General features: G+C 43.3%; 1 protein-coding gene across 4 annotated transcripts in view; it reads left to right on the forward strand.

Annotated features, from left to right (window-relative positions):
- The window catches only part of ADAM11 (ADAM metallopeptidase domain 11), a 141,468-nt gene extending 118,006 nt beyond the window's left edge, over positions 1 to 23,462 (forward strand). The window contains exons 24-27 of one of the 4 annotated variants that reach the window (XM_060781224.2): positions 1,793 to 1,907; positions 2,906 to 2,996; positions 7,639 to 7,656; positions 19,221 to 21,751. In XM_060781224.2, the coding sequence (XP_060637207.2) occupies positions 1,793 to 1,907; positions 2,906 to 2,996; positions 7,639 to 7,656; positions 19,221 to 19,236 (240 nt within the window). In that variant the 3' untranslated portion in view covers positions 19,237 to 21,751. Of the gene's footprint in view, positions 1 to 1,792; positions 1,908 to 2,905; positions 2,997 to 7,638; positions 7,700 to 19,220; positions 21,752 to 22,777 lie in introns of those variants that run through there. The other 3 variants (XM_060781225.2, XM_060781226.2, XM_060781223.2) reach the window with 3 other exon arrangements.
- The last annotated feature ends 242 nt before the right edge of the window (positions 23,463 to 23,704 follow it).

The raw sequence follows: 23,704 nt of genomic DNA on the forward strand, positions 1-23,704 counted from the left end.
CACATCCACTGTTTTAGCGTGGTGAGTTGTGTTCCACACTGGGCATGCATACTCAGCAGCAGAGTAGCATAGCCCAAAGGCAGATGTCTTCACTGTGTCTCGTTGTGATCCCCAGGTTGTGCCAGTCAGCTTTCATATGATATTGTTTCTAGCGCCCACTTTTTGCTTGATATTCAGGCAGTGATTCTTGTAGGTCAGAGCACGGTCCAGAGTGACTCCCAGGTATTTGGGTGCGCTGCAAAGCTCCAGTGGGATTCCTTCCCAGGTAATCCCCAGAGCTCAGGATGCTTGTCTGTTCTTAAGGTAAAAAGCACATGTCTGTGTTTTAGATGGATTAGGGATCAGCTGGTTTTCCCTGTAATAGGCAGTAAGAGCACCTAGAGCTTCGGAGAGCTTCTGTTCAACCATCTCAAAGCTCACTGCTTGAGCGGTAATGGCACAATCATCAGCATAGATGAAGCTCTCTGTCCCTTCTGGCAGTGGCTGGTCATGTATGTAAATGTTGAATATTGATGGAGCAAGCACGCTCCCCTGAGGCAGGCCGTTCTTCTGTTTTCGCCATCTGCTTCGCTGGCCCTGGAACTCAACAAAAAAGCTCCTGTTTTGTAGTAGGTTTCCTACGAGGCGGGTGAGGTGGTAATCCTTTGTGATATTATACATTTTTCTCAGGAGGAGGCGGTGGTTCACAGTATCATAAGCCGCTGACATGTCTTAACTCATAGTTAAGAGCAGGGGTGAGGCAACAAAAAGTGAAAGAAATCGATCCCCCGGAAAGGGAAATCATCCCTAAAAGAGTTATGGGGACAAGGTGTCTCCACTGCAATTTTATCAACACTTGTTTCCACAATAAGCCAAATTTTGCAAATTTTTCAAAATCCGATTATCACAGGACATAAAGTGAGGTGAAATCTTCTAAACAGGGGCACAGACAGCTAAACAATCCACAGTTAAAAGATATATCTATATATATCTATATCTATATCTATCTATATATATATATAGAGAGAGAGAGAGAGAGAGAGAGAGAGAGAGAGAGAGATATAGATATAGATACGCACACACACACTTTAGCTGAAGTTACACTTTTTAAAAGTCCCTGTTCCAACTTACAAATAAATTCAATTTAAGAACAAACCCACAGAACTATCTTGTTTGTAACTTTGGAATTGCCTGTATAGTATGGCAAGAAGTCACTTTGTCAATGCCTTGATCTCAGCAAATGTTTAGGTGTGTGATCTACATCAAGGTGCTTCCCAGGAAGTATCTCCATCTACCCACCCTGATCTACACAGATGGAGACAATGAACTATTTCCTCTGGTCTTATCCATATTTTCCTAAAAGACCAAAGCATCAGAAATTTTTGAAACTGGGTCGTGAGGCGGAGTCTTTATTAAACTTTTCCAAAGCTGACTTTTCCTATGGAATGTACTGATCCCTGGGACCACAGGAAAAATATTTCACAACCCAGTCCATATGATCCTTACATCATGAACATAATGCGTATATTATGTAAGGTCAAAATCAACATCACCAAACAGGCTGATTTTTTTTTACTGCAACCTCCTTCAAAATTAGCCTTTAAAAGGCGAGAGAAGTATCTCCTGGCTTCTGTTCTGTTACTATTTATTTTTTGCTATCATATTCGTAATAATGTCTGTGTTATACCATATTTGTGAAAAATAATGTTGCAGGAGGAAAGTACCATGAGTGGGCATTTTTAGGTTTTGGACAGGACATTATAAAATGCCTTCTAGTCTCACCTCATCCATGTAGCTTCTTTCTTGGTTGTAGGTTTGCAGCAATGAAGGCCAGTGTATCTGCTATCCTGACTGGACAGGCAAAGACTGCAGTGTCTATGACCCTATCCCAGAACCTAAACCTACAGGGGAGACAGAAAAATACAAGGGTAAGTTTTCAAGATCAGGCTCTTTTGATGGAGTCTGCTGGAACCTTAGTTTTTCATAATTCCACATCAGAATTTGGGTGAGTGGGGCAGTCCTCCTTGCAGGTACTGTAGCTTGTAGCACTAGATCAACTAGATCAGTGGTTCTCAACTTTCCTAATGCTGCGACCCCTTAATACAGTTCCCCATGTTGTGGTGACCCCCAACCATAAAATTATTTTTGTTGCTACTTCATAACTAATGAATCGTAATGTAAATATCTGATATGAAGGATATATTTTCATTCACTGGACAAAATTTGGCACAAATACCTGATACATCCAAATCTGAATAGTAGTGGGGTTGAAGGAATTGATTCTGTCATTTGGGAATTGTAGATGCTGGGATTTGTAGTTAACCTACAATCAAAGAGCATTCTGAATTTCACCAACAATGGAATTGGACCAAACAGGAAATACTGGAAGGGTTTGGTGGACATTGACCTTGAGTTTTGGAGTAGTAGTTCACCTACAAACTCCAAACACCTACAGTTTGGGAAAAATAGACCTTGACATTTGGGAGTTGTAGTTCACCTACATCCAGAGAGCCCTGTGCACTCAAGCAATTATGGATCTGGACCAAACTTGGCACAAATACTCAATATACCCAAATGTGAACACTAGTTGAGTTTGGGGGAAAGAGGCCTTGACATTTGGGAGTTGTAGTTGCTGAGATTTTTTGTTCTCCTGTAATCAAAGAGCATTCTGAACTCCACCAACAATAGAATGGGGCCAAACTTCCCACACAGAACCCCCATGACTAACAGAAAACATTGTGTTTTCTGATGGTCTTTGGTGACCCCTCTGACACCGCCTCACGACCCCCCCCCAGGGGTCCCGACCCCCAGGTTGAGAAACACTGAACTAGATCAAACCGCTCTTCAATTTTAATTTTTTAAGTCAAATAGCATTCCTGGGTCAGTGGGCCACACCTGATGTCTGTTGTCTGCTTTTCTTCCATAGGTCCCAGTGGCACCAACATCATTATTGGTTCCATTGCTGGAGCCATCTTGGTGGCTGCGATCGTCCTTGGTGGCACAGGATGGGGATTTAAGTAAGCAGCGTTGACACACGCATGCCACGCTTCCCAGACTGCTGTGTTGCCTTGGGCCTCTCTCTTGCATGCTCTGCTCCAGGTGCCCTTTGCCATGGGCCCTTTTGGCACCTGCACTCAGCTCTGGGGAAGAGTGGGCCCTAGCCAATGCACGGCCCACCCATTCCCTAGTTCAGCTTTTGCCGTTTTCTCTAAAGGTGGATTCATACAAGCACATTTTTCAAGAGGCTATTTTAAGTACTTATGGAGTAAACCAGCCACCTGCAAGGTGGTTTCTAGGATTCTTAGTCTTCTCCTGTGGCAGTGCAGTGAAGACTTGGGGACCACAAAAGCTTTGCTGTTTTGAATGGTCCTTGTTTGGAGACAGAGAGCCAGTTGGCCTGTAGGTTGGAAGCCCAGTTCCCTTTTCTTTCCCTACAGAGAGTGCTTCCAGATAGCATCAAAATTCGGATTAAATAAGTGAGTTTAAAAATTTCAGGATCTGACATCAAGTCCAGATGGACCTGACAGTCCAGGAAATAGTCATGACACCTTCCTTTGTAGTGGATTTTACAAATCCGCAAAGTGGATGAGAGATATCCGACAGGAGTTTTTTAAAAAAAATCTCACCCAGATGTGCTTGATTGTATATGCGCTTATGCGGATATCTCAACGTACACACAAGCAGATTAACTTATTCTCTCTCCTCACCGAAATATAAATTCAAGCTGTTTCATATCATAAAGATCAAAGGAATTGCTGCAGAGACTTCTAATAGTAATTGCTTTCCAACTAGGCTTCCATTTAGCTACTTGTGTGTCTGTGGCTCTATTTTTGACAGCCTTGACTAGCTGTTTCAGGCTTTTAAAACACGCACATGCACTGGAATAGTCCACACCAGGAGATAGGGAGGCAGTCACGTGCTTTCCATGACTGCAGAGATATACAGTCATGTGACTATGTACCTTTTTTTGTCTAGAATTGGGTTTCAAGCGCACTTTTTGAACAGTGCTTTTTATCTGTTAACCCGATACAGTGCACACTTTTGCAAAACATCATTTAGCTACACATCCCTTTTATACTGGTTTCTTTTGAGTTTTAGTGCATATGTAGAACAGTCTGAAAACTGTTTTAAGCACATGGAGACTGACTGAGATCCAGGCTAAAATTGTACTTCTGGAGGACCATCCTCCTCCTCAGAGTTAATAGGGAGATGTGGCAACGGGAGTTGTGTTTATTGCCATGTCACTGGGTCAATCTGTTATAAGTCTGTCTGTATCCACCCTCAGAAAATTAAGGGTTTGCTGCAGGAAGAAAATGTGACAAACCTGGGCTGCAGTTTTAGGGAAGATGGAAAGAAGCATCAAATGTTTGCGTGTCAGTTTTATGAAGCCATTTTTGACTCCAACTCTTGCTCAGGTGTGGCTAATACAGACAAAACTATAGTGCTTACCACTGGTCTGCTTTGAAGCCCACTTGTCAGGGTTACCCTCAATCCATTTTGCATGGTGCATGTTAAGGAAACTCAGGGCATCCCTTAGTGGTAAGAGTCACATATTTACCACATTTGGGGGAGGGAGAATGTGGAATGCATAGATTTTGCTATGATATGGTACATTTCAGTGTTTGCCGTAAACAGTCAACACTGGGACAAAAAAAATGCAGTGAATGATGTGCTTTGATTGTCTCAAATGTGCAGTGTATGATGTGCTTAAATTGGAATGACTTAGCTACATGTAAATGGAGTATATGACCTGGATCTTAAGAGGCTTTCTAATAGAATGGGTGTCAGCAGAAGGAAGCTAGAAACTCAACAGGACGTTCTTCCTTGTCAGGTACTTCCAGCTGCAAGCATTCAGTGATAACTCTTGGAGCTTTCGTGTATCAGTATATAGCAATTGGTTAATTTTTGGGCTACATCTCTGCTACCAGCATGGACATTCCAAGCTGATTAGAGAATTGCAATTATTGGAGTCCAAAAATTAATTTTCCCAAGCTCTGACTATAGTTTACCTCCCATAGCCAGTGGTGCTGTTTGGGTATTGTGGCAAGAGTTGGAACATGTTCTGTGTGGAAGTATTAGGTGGAAATCCTTTCCATATTACCCTTTCCTACCAATCAGATCTGCAAGTGCCTGAAGCTTCAATTCAGACCCTAAACACAGCCATGTTTCTAACTGCAGTGTGCATAAATATGGTTTGGGGATTTGTATTACTGTCTCCTTTCTTCCTTTTAGCATCCCCGTCCCAGAGCTCAGAGAAGTTACTTGTTTTGGACCTTTACTGATAGAATACCCAACCCAGCATGACTAGTTACCATCCAAAGTTGAGACATTCTCGGTATTACAGTCATAAAATGTACAGTGTTCCCTCACTTATCGCAGGGGGTTTCGTTTCAGGAGCCCCCGTGATAAGTGAAAATCCGTGAAATAGGGATGCTCCACCCACTCGGCGGCGGCCTCCTCCTCCTCCTTGCCACTTGTGCTCCGGCTGGCTTCGAAGATCCCTTGGATGCCATTGATGGCGCTGGCAGTGCCGTCAATAGAGCCCAAGGGGCTTCCAAAGCTGGGAGTAGCACAGGCAGTGAGAAGGAGGAGGCTGCTGCCGAGTGGGCAGAGCCTCCTACTGGTTGCCTCCTCTGTTGCTCTGGCATCGGAGTCCCTTGGGTACCGTTGATGGCACTGCCAGGCTGGGCTGGTGCATAAACGGTGGCCAAGGGGCCTCTGAAGGATTTCAGGCGGCGAGGAGGAGGAGGCTGCCCCCGAGTGGGCAGAGCCTCCTCCTTGCTGCCTGTGCTCCTGCCAACCTCGGAGGCCCCTTGGGCACTGTTGATGGTGCTGCCAGGCTGGGCTGGGGCCTCAGCCCTGCCTGCCAGCACCATCAATGGCGGCCAAGGGGCCTCTGAAGCTAGGAGGAGCACAGGCAGTGAGGAGGAGGAGGCTGCTCTTCCTCCTTCCTCTTCCCTCCCAGTGGATTGGGGGAGGAGGGGACCGTGATATGGCGAGTCCGCAGAAAGCGAAGCGGCGAGGGAACACTGTATAATGGGGCATCTGAACAAATGACAGTAATCTAACATGGTCTCTGGCCTCCTTATGTCCATTCTGAAGGAAGCCTAGCGTTCTCCCAAACTCTGAGGACCAGTTTGACCAGCTACTTTTCAGATGTAAGCAAATTTGGTAAAGTTATCGTTTTGGAGTACATGGCGGCTGGATGATGGCCATCCTAGCTGAGAGATTCAGGGAGTTGTAGTCCTAAAAGTAGATCTTCTTTTTTGAAGATCTGACTGCACACCAATTGAAAAGAACTGAAGGTTCTAGCACTTGATGGTTTTGCCATAGATGGGAGAATGATTTGATATTGGACCATGCAAGTTTGGGCTTGGGTGATAGATAGCAATGTCTGATAGGGCTGTTTGAAGGAGAAAGTTAATTTAGTTGGATAATTGGACAAAGATAGCATTCAGGAGGTGTGGCAGGGTAGTGTTAGATTGTTATCTTCTAAACTAGAGAGAATGGGTTTCCCATTTGATTGTTTTGCATGGAATGGCACTTGCATGGATGAAGGAGGAGTGCCGCATGACTCATGGTAGTGGGAGAAGGTGGGCATGAATGTGGAGTGGGATGTGAAGTACACAGCCGATGCCATCCTCTAGAGTGCCCAACAAATAGTGAAGGCATGAGCATCTGGAAGCTCCAAAGTGAATTGTATCCCACCTCAAGTCCCAAGATCTCCCTCTTCCATAGTATTCATCACTAGTATGGTATGTTGTAAGCGCCTGTCTCTCTACAGTCCTGCATTGGAAAGCAAGGCACTTCTGACTTAGCCACTGCTGCTATTCTGGACACTGGAAGGAGGGAGAGGTTTGGGGGATAGCAAGGGAAGGAGTTTAAACCTTTAAATTTCTACCCCAAATAAATGATCACCTTTGTTCCTGATCTGCAACGTCTTCTCTGGAATTAATCATCTTTGGATGTCACCATTTGTTTACTTTTGAATTCTCCCATTTTTTGACTTTTTTACTTGTAATGTTAGGACATGTCACAAGTTTAGGAAAGTGTGCTTTGAGGGAAAGATTAGTTGTAAAGTTGGAAATATTTTTTCCTATTTACTTTTTTCTTCTGTTGGGGAAGGTCAGCCAGAGATTGCTAGATCCATGGAATAAAGGAATTTAGAGAAAAAAAAACAATCTATGCAAAGGAAAAATGTTCCAAGAACATGGAGGCGTGAGGGAAACAATGACCATTTGTTATTTAGGAAAGACATCTTGGTTTCGCAAACTGTTGGCAGATTCAAACAGTTTTCCTCTAGCTTATCCGTAGATACCATGAAAATGTTCAACAAGGGAAGGTCAAGGCGAAGCTGCCCCTTCTCTCTTGACGTTGCCAGCAAACCTCCCCCTCCCCTCCTGTTCCAAGCCTGCACACCTTTTAAGTTCTGGCAGGAGCTGTGATGGCACACCCCACAAGACAGGGGTGGTAGGACCTCTCTACGCCAAAGCTGTCCTGGATGGTAAGAAGATTTTGCATGCGTGGCTGGGACTTTGCATCGCCGACCATGGCATGTGGCACAGAGACTTGGAGATGGTTAGGCCAAGAGGTTCCCAGCTGGAGTGACCTGCTAACCCCCTTCCCCTCTCTCTTTCCTTCTCTCTTCGGCTTGCAAAGGAACATTCGCAGAGGAAGGTACGACCCGGCTCAGCAGGGCGTGTAGCATCACTTCTCACCACCAGCATCGCTCCATCACCCACCACCTCCATCACCACCAACTGCTTATCGCCTTATTGTCCCTGCTCTCCCTTGCTTGCGGCATTCATGCAGCTGGCAGGACCAGATCCCAGCAGAAGTCCTTCTTTCCAAAGAGGATCTTGCTTACGCCATCGCTTCTCCACATTACCCATCCACCTGTTTGTCCATATTGCCAGCAACAGCACCAGCAATATTTCATCCTCCATTCCCTCTGTTGTTTTGTGTTGTGAGGAGGAATGTTTGGGATAGGAGCAAATGGCAAGAGGAGTTTGTCTCATGGGATGCTGAAGATTTTCCATCATTCACTGGGTGTCCTTCATCCAATGCTACGAGACCCAATTGTTTGAGGCTCAGTTATTGACTCATTACTTTTCTGATGTGGTAAAACCAACATGGAATTTTACCAACTGTTAGGAACGTTACACATTTGTACTATAATTTCCAGAATTCTTCAACCAAATTTGGCCATGCTGGCTAGGAAACTGGTAGTTGTAGTACAATAACAAACTGGGTTGTTGTAGGTTTTTTCGGGCTATATGGCTATGGTGTAGAGGCATTTTCTCCTGACGTTTCGCCTGCATCTATGGCAAGCATCCTCAGAGGTAGTGAGGTCTGTTGGAACTAGGAAAAAGGGTTTATATATCTGTGGAATGACCAGGGTGAGACAAAGGACTCTTGTCTGCTGGAGCTAGGTATGAATGTTTCAACTGACCACCTTGATTAGCATATAATGGCCTGAGAGTGCCTGGACATCTAATCACCTCTCAACAAAAGTTTGCTCCAGGCGTTCTCAGGTCATTATATGCTAATCAAGGTGGTCTGCTGAAACATTCACACCTAGCTCCAGCAGACAAGAGTCCTTTGTCTCACCCTGGTCATTCCATAGATATATAAACCCTTTTTCCTAGTTCCAACAGACCTCACTACCTCTGAGGATGCTTGCCTCAGAGGTAGTGAGGTGAAACGTCAGGAGAAAATGCTTCTACACCATGGCCATATAGCCCGAAAAAACCTACAACAACCCAGTGATTCCGGCCATGAAAGCCTTTGACAATACAATAACAAACTGCATATGCTACCACTTCAAAAAACCCTTTAATTTCAGGTTAGCTCTCATGGAGAGACCCTATATTTAATACAAGAGTGAGGACCTCACTTCCACCCATCCACCTTGGTTTGGCTTACAATTTGTATTGTCCCTTTTCATTGATTGTACTCAGCGAGGTGAATGAGAGTTGTAAGCCAAAGCATCTTGAGCAGGGGTCCTCAAACTAAGGTCCGAGGGCCAGATACGGCCCTCGAAGGTCATGTACCCGGCCCTTGCTCAGGGTTAACCTAAGTCTGAACCGATTTGAAAGCACACAACAACAATCTTATCTCATCAACCAAAAGCAGGCCCACACTTTCCGTTGAAATACTATTAAGTTTATATTTGTTAAAATTGTTCTTAATTTTAATTATTGTATTATTCTGCCAACCTAGCAGTTCAAAAACATGCAAATGTGAGTAGAGTAGGGAAGGTAACGGCGCTCCATGCAGTCATGCCGGCCACATGACCTTGGAAGTGTCTACTGACAACGCTGGCTCTTTGGCTTAGAGATGGAGATGAGCACCACACCCAGAGTAGGAAACAACTGGACTTCATGTCAGGGGCAAACCTTTACCTTTACCTATTGTTTTTAAGTGTTTTTTGCACTACAAATAAGATATGTGCAGTGTGTATATGAATTCAATAGGAGCATAGTGTCTAGATCTAGGGAAGTAATGCTACCCCTCTATTCCGCCTTGGTTAGATCACACCTGGAATATTGTGTCCAATTCTGGGCACCACAATTCAAGAGAGATATTGACAAGCTGGAATGTGTCCAGAGGAGGGCGACTAAAATGATCAAGGGTCTGGAGAACAAGCCCTATGAGGAGCGGCTTAAGGAGCTGGGCATGTTTAGCCTGAAGAAGAGAAGTCTGAGAGGGGATATGATAGCCATGTATAAATATGTGAAAGGAAGCCACAGGGAGGAGGGAGCAAGCTTGTTTTCTGCTTCCTTGGAGACTAGGACGCGGAACAATAGCTTCAAACTACAAGAGAGGAGATTCCATCTGAACATTAGGAAGAACTTCCTGACTGTGAGAGCCGTTCAGCAGTGGAACTCTCTGCCCCGGAGTGTGGCGGAGGCTCCTTCTTTGGAAACTTTTAAACAGAGGATGGATGGCCATCTGTCAGGGGTGATTTGAATGCAGTATTCCTGCTTCTTGGCAGGGGGTTGGACTGGATGGCCCATGAGGTCTCTTCCAACTCTATGATTCTATGATTCATGCTTTTCTCAAATTATAATCCGGCCCCCCAACAGTTTGAGGGACTGTGACCTGGCCCTCTGTTTAAAAAGTTTGAGGACCCCTGATCTTGAGGGTTAAAGGGTCTTCACTATGATTACAGATAATAGTATAACTTACTTCTTACAAAGTAGACTGAGTAATCAAAAGCTCATGCTACAAACTGTCTTCCATTAGTCTTACCAGGTCCCATTATGTAGTGTAATTAGCAGCCTAGAACGTTGGTTCTCAACCTTGGATCCTCCATATATTTAGGACTTGACTCCCAGATGTCTTTGTTATTGAGTACAATGGTTGAGACTTTGGGCAGCAGAAGTCCAAAATTGCTGGAGAATTAAAGATTGGGAAGTTACAGTCTTACATGGCAGCCCATCCATGGGGCATGTTCTTTGAAATGAGGCTCAAATGTCACATGCTCCTCAGCTGCAAGTGGCCTCGGTCCTGTTATTAGCATCAGTCTGAATAAATACATTGGCTTTGTGGTAGCTCATTGAGCCATCTCTTCCATTTATTCAATTGGTGTACACAAGTTGGGAATAACAACTGGAGGTAGGCCAGGATCTCCATGCAGTTTCTAAGGCCTCCTTCCTCTGCTTTATTCTCAAGATGTGGGTACCTCCTAGCCTTCTCCCATTGGGGAAAACCATTCTGAATGGGAAAATGGACAATGAGGAAAGAAACAAACCAGCTTCATTTAATCTGTTGCTGAGACTTCCCAAATTCAGTAGCTGGTTTTGGAAGGGAGAAAGGAAAGATATTTATATGACTGAATGTCTTGCACATGTTAAGCCTGAAAACTACGGGACAAAGAAGCCCATTCAAGCAGCTGCAATCCCAAAATGAAATGAGTCAGAAAGCAAGTATGTATTATGTGTAAATATACATGCACAATAGAACAGAGCCCGGAAAGGTTGCTTTTTGACTCACAAGATGCTCCATTTGGAAAAACTGTATGCAATCCAAAACTTTTCCCCAAGTTTTGTAATGAAGAGGGTGAGACCTGATCCACCATGCGCAGGAAAGACCATGAAGATGGCTTATATAATAGAATCATAGAGTTGGAAGAGACCTCATGGGCCAACCAGCCCAACCCACTGCCAAGAAGCAGGAAAATTGCATTCAAAGCACCCCTGACAGATGGCCATCCAGCCTCTGCTTAAAAGCCTCCAAAGAAGGAGCATCCACCACACTCTGGGGCAGAGAGTTCCATGCTGAACGGCTCTCACAGTCAGGAAGTTTATTTATTTATTTACTTTATTTATATACCGCTTTTCTCAGCCCTAAGGCGACTCAAAACGGTGAACAACATTGATACAAAACATCACGAGACAAGTATAGGGCAATTAAAAACAATTGTAACATAAATCATTAACATCAGAATAACAATAATTAGCGCCTCAACAGTAAAATCAGAATCCAGTCTTATCATCCATTATTCCATATTCCTATGTTCAATTACACTGTTTAATCGAATGCTTGTTCAAAAAGCCAGGTCTTCACTTTCCTCCGGAACGCCAGCAGGGAGGGGGCCGATCCGATATCTGCAGGCAGGGCGTTCCACAGCCGAGGGGCCACCACTGAGAAGGCCCTGTCTCTCGTCCCCGCCAAGCGTGCCTGTGATGCAGGCGGGACAGAGCAGGGCCTCCCCAGATGATCTTAGTGTCCTAGTTGGTTCATAGGAGGAGATGCGTTCGGAGAGGTAAGTAGGGCCAGAACCGTTTAGGGCTTTATAGGCTAACGCCAGGACTTTGAATTGTGCTCGGTAGCAAACTGGCAGCCAGTGGAGCTGGTGCAACAGAGGAGTCGTATGCTCCCTGAGTGCCGCTCCTGTTAGCAACCTGGCTGCCGAACGCTGGACCATTTGAAGCTTCTGAGCAGTCTTCAAAGGCAACCCCATGTAGAGAGCGTTGCAGTACTCTATACAGGATGTAACCAGAGCGTGGACTACTGTGGCCAAGTCAGACTTCCCAAAGTTCTTCCTCATGTTCAGGTGGAATCTCCTTTCTTATGGTTTGAAGCCATTGTTCCGCATCCTAGTCTCCAGGGCAGCAAAAAACAAGCTTGCTCCTTCCTCCCTATGACTATCAATAAACCATCTTGTATAATTTCAGAGAATAGTAGAGGAAAGCAAAGGCAAATACTTTCTGAACAAATCTTGCCTACTAGACAAGTGTCTAGTATTGTCACCATAAGTTAGAAGGCACACAACAACAACAAAGTAGTTGCATCAGTAATCAAGGTTCCCATGTTATTAAAAAAACCTACATGAAGAAATATGTCTTCAGGAACATATATTTCATTACATTACATAAGTCCAGTCTTCTCCAACCTGGAGTCTTCCAGATGTGTTGAGCAGTAGCCTCCAACTCCCATTAGCTATACTAGCTGCAAATGATGTGAGGTGTATTTGCCTTAGCTGAAAAAAAAGTTCATTCAGTACCACTTTTATTATTATTATTATATTTACTGTATTTTTACCCCGCGCTGTCTCAACCCTGAAGAGTACTCATAGTGGCTTCCAAATTGGCAGAAATTCAATGCTGCATAACAACATAAAAACATAAAATAAAAAGATATAGTGCATTAAAATAATAAAAACATATAATAAACTGTTAAAAATATAACACTTATGCATAACCCACAAAGAAAATGCAGATCCAGAAAAAGTAAAAAATTACTATCTATTAAATTTAGATGATAAAATATTTAGTTTCATAATTGCAGAAAGACTGAAGAAATTATTAAGTAAGACAATAAAAGATGATCAAGCAGGTTTTTTACCCAAAAGAAATCAAAGTCAAAATGTGAGAACAATTATCAATTTAATTGAATATTACGAAATCAAAAATCAAAAGAAAGTGATGCTAGTGGCTATAGATGTGGGAAAAGCATTTGACAATGCAAATTGGAACTTTTTAAAATTCTTAATGAAAGAAATGGATATCGGTTATTACTTCCAAAATATAATAAATGCTATATACGAAAAGCAGGAAGCAAAAATATTGATAAATGGGTATGAAACAGAAAAACTAGAAATTCAGAAAGGTACGAGACAGGGATGCTCACTGTCACCTTTGTTATTTATCCTAACTTTGGAAGTATTATTGGACAAAATAAGAGAGGAGAAAAAAACTAAAGGGCACAAAAATACAAGGCCAAGAGTACAAAATCAAAGCATTTGCTGATGATTTAATTTGCATTATAGAAGACCCTATAGAAAATTTAGGAAACTGGTTAGAAACAATAAGAGAATTCGGAACAGTATCGGGATTTAAAATAAATATAGAAAAGACAAAGGCACTAACAAAGAATATATCGGGTGAAGAACAAAGAAAAATAGAGGAAATATGGAAGATAAAAATTGAAAAAAATATCTAAGGATTATATTGATAACAAAAAAATTATACCTGCTACAAAACAATTATATAGAGACATGGAAGAAAATAAGAAAATATTTGGAAAACTGGAAAAGTCTAAGCTTAAGTTTATTGGGGAGAATTGTGACGGCGAAGATGAAAATATTACCAAAACTGATCTTTCTTTTCCAAAATTTACCAATAATAAGGAATCAAAAAATGTTAAAGGAATGGAACAAAGATATGATGAATTTCATTTGGCGAAAGAAAAAAACCAAGAATAAAATTATTTAAGAATATGATCGAGGATAGAAAAAGAGGAGGTCTAGGAATTCCAGAACTCAAAACATACTTTGAAGCATGTGCACTCATGTGGACAAGAGAATGGACTTCACCAATGTGATGCTTTTTGGAGGTGTTTTACTGCAATCCCCGATTGCCTCTGCTGGCATGGCCAGAGGTTAGAGATTGTAAGATCCTTACTCTAACCCCATCTGAGAGTGGGCTAATATATAACTGGACGTACAATCACTAAGTCTAATTCTGGTACACAAAGCCTAATTTCTTACCATGTCGGACTGCAAGTAGGTACTACTAGAAATCAGGGCTTCCATGCTGTACATAGAGAATGATTCTAGACAAAGACTTGGCTCTTTCAATGTGTGTGCAAAGAGAGATTTCGTGTTGGTGTGAATTGGAAGAACATTTGATTCTGTGAATGGATGACCTGTTGTTACACCCATGCTTCTCCCCTGCTAACTGTCCATTGCACATTATCATTTTGTGAATGTGGCCTACCCTGGCATTCCCATTTCATGGCTTCCTTGTTTCTTGGCAATTTAAAAGAGCCAGAGTTTGGGGAGGAGGGGATGTGTGTCTCAATTCAAGGTAGTTGTGGCAAATATTTCTTGGAAGAAGAACTTTATTTTTCTACCCCGACTCCATTTCCCCGAACGAACTCAGGACAGCTTACATGAGGCCAAGCCCAAGGCAAAATACAATTAAAACACAAAACAATAACAAATGAAAACAGCATAAAACAATATAACAATAATAAACAAGCATCAAAAGCAACAGCAAACTAATTTTGGAGGGGGGGGGGGGGAAGAGGACCACTATGAGAACTGGTTAAAGGATAAGGTGGTTCAGTAAAGTGGATGGAAACATATAATAGCATAGGAAATAGGATGGAAACAGAGCAATTAAACAGGATCAGTTCAGCTTAAATATATGTATATATAGTAATGTAATATAGGAATTCAGATTCAGGTCATGATTCAGGTCACGATATAGATCATTTGTCATAGTAGTCAAATGCACAAATTTGTCATAGCAGTCAAATGCACAACGAAACATCCACATCTTTAATTCCTTATGGAATGTGGGTAGGGAGGGTGCCAGCCTAATCTCCCTGGGGAAGGAGTTTCAGGGATGAGGGGCCACCACTGAGAATGCCCTTTCTCTCATCCCAACCAACTGTGCCTGAGACGGGGGTGGGAGCGAGAGAAGAGCATCCCTCAAATATCTTAAGGACCATGTGGGCTCGTAGGGGAGGATGCAGTCACGAAGATATTTATTTATTTATTTATTTATTGATTTACAGCTTTTATATTCCGCTCTTCTCACCCCGCAGGGGACTCAGGGCGGATTACAGTGTACACATATATGGCAAACATTCAATGCCAATTTTTGACATACAAACATATACAGACATACACAGAGGCTATTTAACTTTTTCTGGCCACCAGGGGAGCTGTCGCTTTCATCGTCCATCTGCGACGCTGATGAAGCACTTCCGCATTCTCCACATGCTTCCCCGCTGGAATGCTTTGCTGGAGTCTTCTTTATGGCCTCATAAATCAGTTAATTTAGCCTCCCCACACTTTAAGGTGGTACCTTATTTTCCTAATTGACAGATGCAGCTGTCTTTCGGGTTGCAAAGGTCGACAACAGGCTACACACAATTGGTTGGAAACCCACTCCAACCCGGGCTGGCTTCGAACTCATGATCTTAATGCAGCTGGCACTCAGCCAGCTGCGCCACAATCCCAATAGGCAGGTCCTGAGCTGTTTAGAGCTTTATAGGTAATAACCTGCACCTTGAATTGGTTCTGGTAACTTATTGGTAGCCACTGGAGCAGTTTGAACAGGGGGGTTGATCGCTCCCTGTAACTTGCTCCAGTTAACAATCTGGCTGCTGACCTTTGCACCAGCTGTAGTTTTCGAACCATCTTCAAGGGCAGCCCCATATAGAGTGCACTACAGTAGTCCAATCTTGAGACGTGGCCCACTATGGTCAAGTCAGACTTCTCGAGGTACGGTCGGAGCTGGCACACAAGTTTTAACTGTGCAAAGGCCCTCCCGGCCACCGCAGACACTTGAGCATCAAGCGTCCGTGCTGAATCCAGGAGAACCCCAAACCGTGGATCTGTGTCTTCAAGGGGAATGTAACCCCATCAAACACAGGTTGCCACCCTATACCTCGTTTGACCAAGCGACTGACCTGGAGGACCTCTGTCTTGTCAGGATTCAATTTCAACCTGTTGGCCCTCATCCAGCCCATCACAGTGGTCAGGCACTGGTCCAGGATCCAAGGGGTTTCCTTGGATTTTGGTGGAAAGGAGTAATAGAGTTGCGTGTCATCTGCTTAGAGATGACAACAAACTCCAAAACTCCGGATGTCCTCGCCCAGTGGTTTCATGTAAATATTAAAAAGCATGGGGGAAAGAATAGAACCTTGGGGGAACCCACAGGTCAAAGGCCACGGGTCCAAGCAGGTATCCCCCAACTGGGTACAGACCTTCAGAAAGGAGTGGAGCCAATGCAATACAGTACCCCCAAGACCTTCAGTGGTTCTCAACCTGGGGTCCCCAGATGTTTTTGGCCTACAACTCCCAGAAATCCCAGCCAGTTTACCAGCTGTTAGGATTTCTGGGAGTTGAAGGCCAAAAACATCTCGGGACCCCAGGTTGAGAACCACTGCCTTAGATGGAACACATGAGCCCCCGGTGGTGCAGTGGTGGTAGGACTGGAGGACCTCGTGCTGATAGGTCATGGGTTCGAATCCGGGGAGAGTGTGGATGAGCTCCCTCTGTCAGCTCCGGCTCCCCATATAGGGACATGAGAGACGCCTCCCACAAGGATGGTAAACTTCAAAACATCTGGGCATCCCCTGGGCAACATCCTTGGAGACAGCCAATTCTCTCACACCAGAAGCGACTTGCAGTTTCTCAAGTAACTTCTAACACACAAAAAAGTGTGGTTTTGGTATACTATAAAAAGCAAGCTCCTTTTTAAACAAAAGATAAAAAGGGTGTTTTACCACCTAGGTGAGAACAGCAAACCATGCCCCATTCCCAAGAGCTCAAGATGTATCATGCCCATGGCTAGCCTAGTTAGTTAGGCACCCGAAGTACAAAAATCTATAAGCACCTCTCCCTGAGGATAAAGATGAAGTTTAAAAATAAGTACCAGCAAGCAGTCAGGCCTCCACATTTGCCCATTCGTTATTTCTGGGCAAGCTACCGTAAATAATATGGAAACCAAAGCCATGCAATTAATTCATAGCTGATTTCAATGCCTTGGTAAACAATATGTTTGAATGTTCATCTTTTAATGTTTTTCCATTTGTAATACAAATGTTAACTCTTCCAAAGACAGGATTTTTCAGTGTGCAAAATGGTCTATTTGGTTTCAAGTACATTCTCTACAATCCACAATTGCACTTTGGATATTCTTTGTAAAGTCCATACGATGTTGACGGTTATAATGGTGCCTTTAAAAGGGCCAACCCAAGTCATTGGATAGCCTGTGGTGAAGATGGTATTCTTTCCCATTATCTGCACACAAAACAATTCAATCTAAACCTGGCTAATGTTTGTAATGGGTTAGTCTCTTCCTCTCTATTTAGAGGAAGCAGACTGCTTTGGGATACATAGCAGGCCACACACAACATATAAAGATTGCCTAATAATAATAATAATAATAATAATAATAATAATAATAATAATAATATAACAAACCAGTAAAGATGGTCCCAGTAGTGATCGGCACACTGGGTGCAGTGCCTAAAGACCTTGGCCTGCACTTAAACACAATCAGCGCTGACAAGATTACCATCTGCCAGCTGCAGAAGGCCACCTTACTGGGATCTGCACGCATTATTTGCCGATACATCACATAGTCCTAGACACTTGGGAAGTGTCCGACGTGTGATCCAATACAAAAACTAGCCGAGTGATCTTGTTTGCTGTGGATTCATCTTGTTGTGTTTCAAATAATAATAATAATAATAATCATCATCATCATAATCTATATAAATAAAAATGCAATGTTCGTTTGTGGGATTAGCTTAACTCAAAAACCACTGGACGAATTGACACCAAATTTGGACACAATACACCTATCAGGCCAATGAATGACTATCACTCATAAAAACACTGAAAAACATCGCAGAAGGGACTTAAAAAGCCAACCCCCCAAAAAATTGCAACGCATGTGCAAAACCACATATACATACACGAACACACATATATACACACATATATGTATATACCCACACAAAACACATACACAGAAAGGGGGAAGGAAGGAGAGAAGGAGGGAAAGAACGAGAGAAGGAAGGAAGAAAGAAGAGTAGAGAAGGACAGAAGGAGAGAAGGAGGGAGAGAAAGAGGGAAAGAAGGAGGGAAGGAGAGAAAGAAGGAAAGAAAAAGAGAAGGAAGGAAGACGAGAAGGTGGGAGAGAAGGGAGAGAAAGAAGGAGTGAAGGAGAGAAAGAAAGAAGGAAAGAAAGGAAGGAAAGAAGGAGGGAAAGAAGGAGGGAAGGAGATAAGAAAAAGAAAGGTAGAGACGAAAGGAAGGAGAGAAAGAAATAAAAAAGTGAAAGAGGGAAGGAAGGAGAGGAGGTAGGAGAGGAGGGAGAGAAAGAGGGAAAGAAGGAAGGAAAGAAAGGAAGATAGAGAAGAAAGGAAGGAGAGAAGAGGGAAAGAAGGAGGGAAGGAAAAAAGGAAGATAGAGAAGAAAGGAAGGAGAGAAGGAAATAAAAAAGTGAAAGAGGGAAGGAAGGAGAGAAGGAACGAAAGAGAGAAAGAGGGAGGGAAGGAAAGAGACAAGGAAGGATGGAACCAAAGAGCAAAGGAAGCGAGAAAAGAAACAGATAGAGAAGGAAGAAAGAAGAAGAGAAAGAAAAAGAGGGAAGGAAGGAAAGAGGGAGGGAAGGAAGGAGTGAAAGAAAGGAGGAGGAAAAAGTGGGAGGGAAGGTTTGCCACAGCAACGCATGGTGGGTACAGCTAATAATAGTAATAATAATAACAACAACAATAACTTGTTCCCCACATTTCCTCACATTTCTAAGATGCTCGAGGCAGCTATCCTGTTTTCAGTCACAGCAGCCTCACTTTGCCTAACTACACAAATATTTTAGAAGACCAATTGTGCCTTCATAGTCATCATGCATGGAAAAGACTGCAACATGCAACATGAAAAGAAGGCAGCCATCACGGATAAGTGGTTTTAGAGAGGAAATACCTCCAAGTGCTTGAGTAATGTATTAAAACATGAGGGTGACTACGTTAAAATATTACTCTTTTGGACTACAACTTCCAAAATCTCGCAACCAGCTTGTCCAATGGCTAAGTGGTTTTGGAGGTTGTGGTTGTCATCCTGCCCAAAGGAGCATTTCCTAGCTCTGGTGGAAAGAGGGTACGCCTGGCTCTTTTATTCTCGTTGTGGAATCATTGCAATCACCTCCATTTTGCCATCTTCTCTTACTCATACGCTGCCACTAAACTGCCCCCTTGCTTCTGTGTTACAGGTCGGGAGGGGCTTAGCCCCAACTCATAGCCCTGATCTTTGCGCTGCTGGGTCTGTATTCTCATGCCATAGGGTGGGGAGGAAGGTCAACGTGCCTTCCTCTCCTCTTCCTGGTCAGCAAATAACCAACATCCCACGCCACCAAGTCTTCCATTGCCTCTTGGATGGATGTGGGCAGGAGAGACGCCCTCCCTTTCGGAGGGGGCAACTTTGCACTGCCTTGCCCTGCCCCACCTTGCACTATGGGAAGAAACTCCCCTGGACTGCCTCCAACCTCTGCCTTTCTCTCTTGCCGAGTGCTCCGTTTGTCGTCTCAAGACCATTTCCTAGGGGTTGCAGGGCCGAAACAGGATACTGCTTCTACCCTTAATGTTTCTACATCTGTGCCTCACTTTGCTAAGCCCACCAAGGAATGTTCCATGTTGGATACACCAAAAAGCCGTGTTACAATCCAGGGGCACAGCGTTGTTCCTGTCCTCAGCTTCTGTGCCTGGAAGACACCCTGTCTGCTCCTTCCCTTGGAGTGAACTCAGCCTTGGAGACCATGTGGATATGAGTGTAGTCAACAGACCCATTCCCCGCTCCATTACAGCCTCCCCAATGCATCAGTGCCACTTATAGTTCTCATAGGCCTTATAGTTCTCATAGACTGATTGTAGGCATGTGTCATCTACCATACCTTTTCTAGTGTTCTCAAGCCACAGCAGTGACACAGGGAAATGCACGTTTATGACTAGTACGAGCAAAGAATCTACCACATATTTGCCAACTAGACCCACTCCCTCGCTTTCTATATTTTGGTCTCTAAAGCCTTGAAAAAGGAATATATTTCCATGATGCTGTTCAGAAGCTCAACTATAGGAGTCAACCATCCTTGATTTAGGGGGCAAAACAATAACTGCACCAAGGCAGTGTTCTAGCAGGCCTGTTTTGAAGTTAAGCAGAAACAGTGAGTGGATCAATAGTATAAATCCTTACTCCTTCCATTACACTATGTAACAAAATTTGAAACATTTTCTGTTCCTGGTTTGAAAGTGTTGTTTCCTTGTTTAATTGTGTGGTACTTACTTTGAAAGTAGTTGTTATACTCCAGCAACTTCGTTTTTGTGCCTGCCACAAACTACCGTATATTCTGGCGTATAAGACTACTTTTTAACCCAAGAAAATCCTCTCAAAAGTTTGGGGTCGTCTTATATGCGGGAGTCGTCTTATACACGGGAGTCGTCTTATATGCTGGAGTAGCCTTATGCATGGGAGTTGTCTTATATGTGGGAGTAGTCTTATACGCTGGGAGGCATCTTATAGAGCGGGTGCGGAAACTTCCAATCCGGATTGGAGAATCTGTGGTTACTCCAAATTGTTCCTATCATAGGCCCAGAGGTGATAAGTACAAAAATGGCCACATTTTTGTGGCCACATCCCTGCCCTATGTTGTGACTGTATGAAAGAATTAAGGGCAATGCTGTACAAGTACGGTAGAAGAAAATCCATTCATCAGGATTCGTGGACTTAATGCGGTCCCGATAGTGAGGTGAAGGGGCACAACTCTTTTACCTGTCTGGCCCGCCCTTGTATCCTATTACTGTACCTCCTCCTCTGCTTCTCAGATCTCGCTCCTGAAGACTGAAGGTGCACATGTGTGAAATCTGAGAGGCAGAGAAGGAGGTACAGTCATAGGAAAATTACCATACTGAAATCAAATCTGATGCTTTTAAAAATCATATTTGGTGTGCGTTGGAAGAGGGGTAATCTTATACGGTGAGTATATCAAACTCTATATTTTAACTGGAAAAGTTGGGGGTCGTCTTATGCACCCAGTCATCTTATATGCTGGAATATACAGTATATTGAATTGGTTGAGACTCTGTGGGATATTCATTGAAAAACTATAGCAAAATGTGCTGCAGGATGTCCCGCAAAAACAAAGTTTTTGCAATTTAATAAACATTTTCCATATTTTTTGATAGAACCAATTAGGAAATGACATTTAAGACCCAGGAACAAAAATCGTGTTACATAGTGTTATACTATCCGTTCCAAGGTATTGTGTATTTTCACATCTGGGCATCCCCTGGACAACGTCCTTGCAGACGGCCAATTCTCTCACAACAGGAGCGACTCCTGACATGACAAAAAATAATAATAATCAGAGGCTCTCTTTGGAAAAGCCCAACTTAAAAAGAATTGCTCATATCATAATGTAGTCCCTGAAAATAACAGGTTTCATGGTTAGAATGGCATCTCTCCATAATGCATAGGCCAAACCCCTGGAATGGTGGGAACCATATAGAATCATAGATTTGGAAGAGACCTCGCAACAGACTTACATAGTCCTTGTAAGAAACAGAAGGCATCTTCATCTTAAATCAAAAGAGAGAGCAAAAATAAACCCTGAGCAAATAGCTATTCCACCATAGCCTCCTTCAGAATAGCTTCTCCATTGCTGCTCCCCAGATTAAAGCCTTTGAGCATAGATCTCCTCAGAGAAAAAGCTCTCCTTTAGCTCTCCTCAGAACTCTCGAACTGTATTAAAAAACCCATACAGTTATACACCATCGAGTGTGGTCCAAGCTTGCTGGTTGACCTACATTACCAGCTGTACATGATGAAGAAAAACCTTATAATGTTAATTATCATGTGCAGCTGGTAATGTAAGCCAACCAGCAAGCTTGGACCACACTCAATGGTGTATAACTGTATGGATTTTTGAATACAGTTCAGTTTTTGAATACAGTTTTTGAATACAGTTGTGTCCTGCTATGACTTACCGCAACAGTTATCTGTTCTGTGGGACTCTTGGATTTAGAGTTTGGTGAGGAAAACTGCAACTACAACTCCCAGGGTTTCATAGGATGCATTCATAGAGTGGAATCCTATTACAATACCTGAGTAGTGTGAAAGAAACCCTAGTAATTGCAGACCAAAAAATATCCTCCCTGCGTATCTCATCTCCTAAGACTCTCCCTTATCCTTTCTTCATACTATCCCATTAGAGCTCCAGAACTTCATAAAATAGAAGATACCTGACAGATTAAGGACCAAACCTACCCTGCCACACTTTGACACATTTACTAAAGCTATTCCCTCCCAATCCTGTTGAGGTTATAGATGTAGAAAAATAATAGTACTTTGATCTATAGTTCCTTTGTTCACATTGAGGTCTGATGGTTGACAAACTGACACTCAAACCAGGTAAGGCATTTTTTCTCCTGGGACCAAAGGGGTTTTGTTTTTGTTGGGAGGAGCAGACAAGTTTGCAGGTTGCACAAGAATGAGGGTTACTCAAAAGCCTGGCTGAGTGATTTTGGAGTATTGGGGCTTTGCTCAGGTATATCTGTTTTGTTGTGAAATTATTGTGGGTGTGGGTTCATCTTAGAATGCCTTCTTAAATGTGTGTGTGTGTGAGAGAGTGTATGAGAGAGAGACGATTGTGAATATCTGTGTGCTTGAGGTGCATTTATGTGTGTATCTGTGTGTGTATAGGTGTGCGCATGCACACAAACGTATGTAGCTGCTGGTGCAATGGACAACTTGAACCCTTTTTTAACATTCGCACAGTAGCAAGGATCAAGGCTCCTAAAAGCTTCCAGGCCGCGCCGTAAGGAAGAGGAACAGCGGATGGCGTCGTCGCAAGAAAGAGCACAACCGCAAAGGAAGGCATTGACTTTTGTGCTGTGTCTGTGCTCGCCTCGGAACCCTGCCATGTCCAGCACTCGCTCCAGCCTGGGGAGAACTAGAACTCTAATTTCCGTTGCACATGGGTTGTATATATGGGCCTCCTTCTGAGCAGGGTGCCCTTGTCTGCATATTGACTAACTCCAGTGCCGCTTTGGGGCACTCCTGTAGATACACATTGTACCTTCATTGCACACGCTGAATGTTGAAGGTTGGGCAAAAGGGGAGGGGGTTTCTACGCCATCGAAGGAACCATTTGGGGTTTTCCGCTCAGGCCAATGCCACCGGCTAGATGCCAAGCCTTCTCGTTTTGTGTTCCCTGCTACGCTGCGCACATACCTGCCGATGTTTGCCCAGTTCCTTTCTTTCTTTTTCTTAAAGGAGAGCTGCTCCTGACTACTAAAATCCTGGCCATCAATAAAATAAGGGCCAACGTTTTAAGGTTTGAATTCCGACAGAATTCTGTTAATCCTAATGTATACTACAAGGAAAAACACTTAAGATGCATCCTACTGCCATTTCTCAAGACTGAAAAGTAAAATCCTTTCCCCCTCTTTTCTTGGTTCAACTCTTCTTGTTGATTTGTGTATGATGACAACTTGCAAAGTTTTATCTATAGAGAAACTATGTTATTGGAGACATATCTGGACAGAACTAGGTTTCACTTAGCTTGTTGGTGGGAAGAGTCTTTTTGAAGGGTTCGCCTCTAAATGGTGTTAGATTTGTGGTCAATCTTGCCATTTATGTCTGGGAAAGCTTATTGATTGTTGTGCACTCCAGCCCTATGCATGTTTACACAGGAGCAACTCT

The sequence above is a fragment of the Anolis sagrei genome, chromosome 6 (genome assembly GCF_037176765.1).
Source record: "Anolis sagrei isolate rAnoSag1 chromosome 6, rAnoSag1.mat, whole genome shotgun sequence".
Taxonomy (NCBI): Eukaryota; Metazoa; Chordata; class Lepidosauria; order Squamata; family Dactyloidae; genus Anolis; species Anolis sagrei.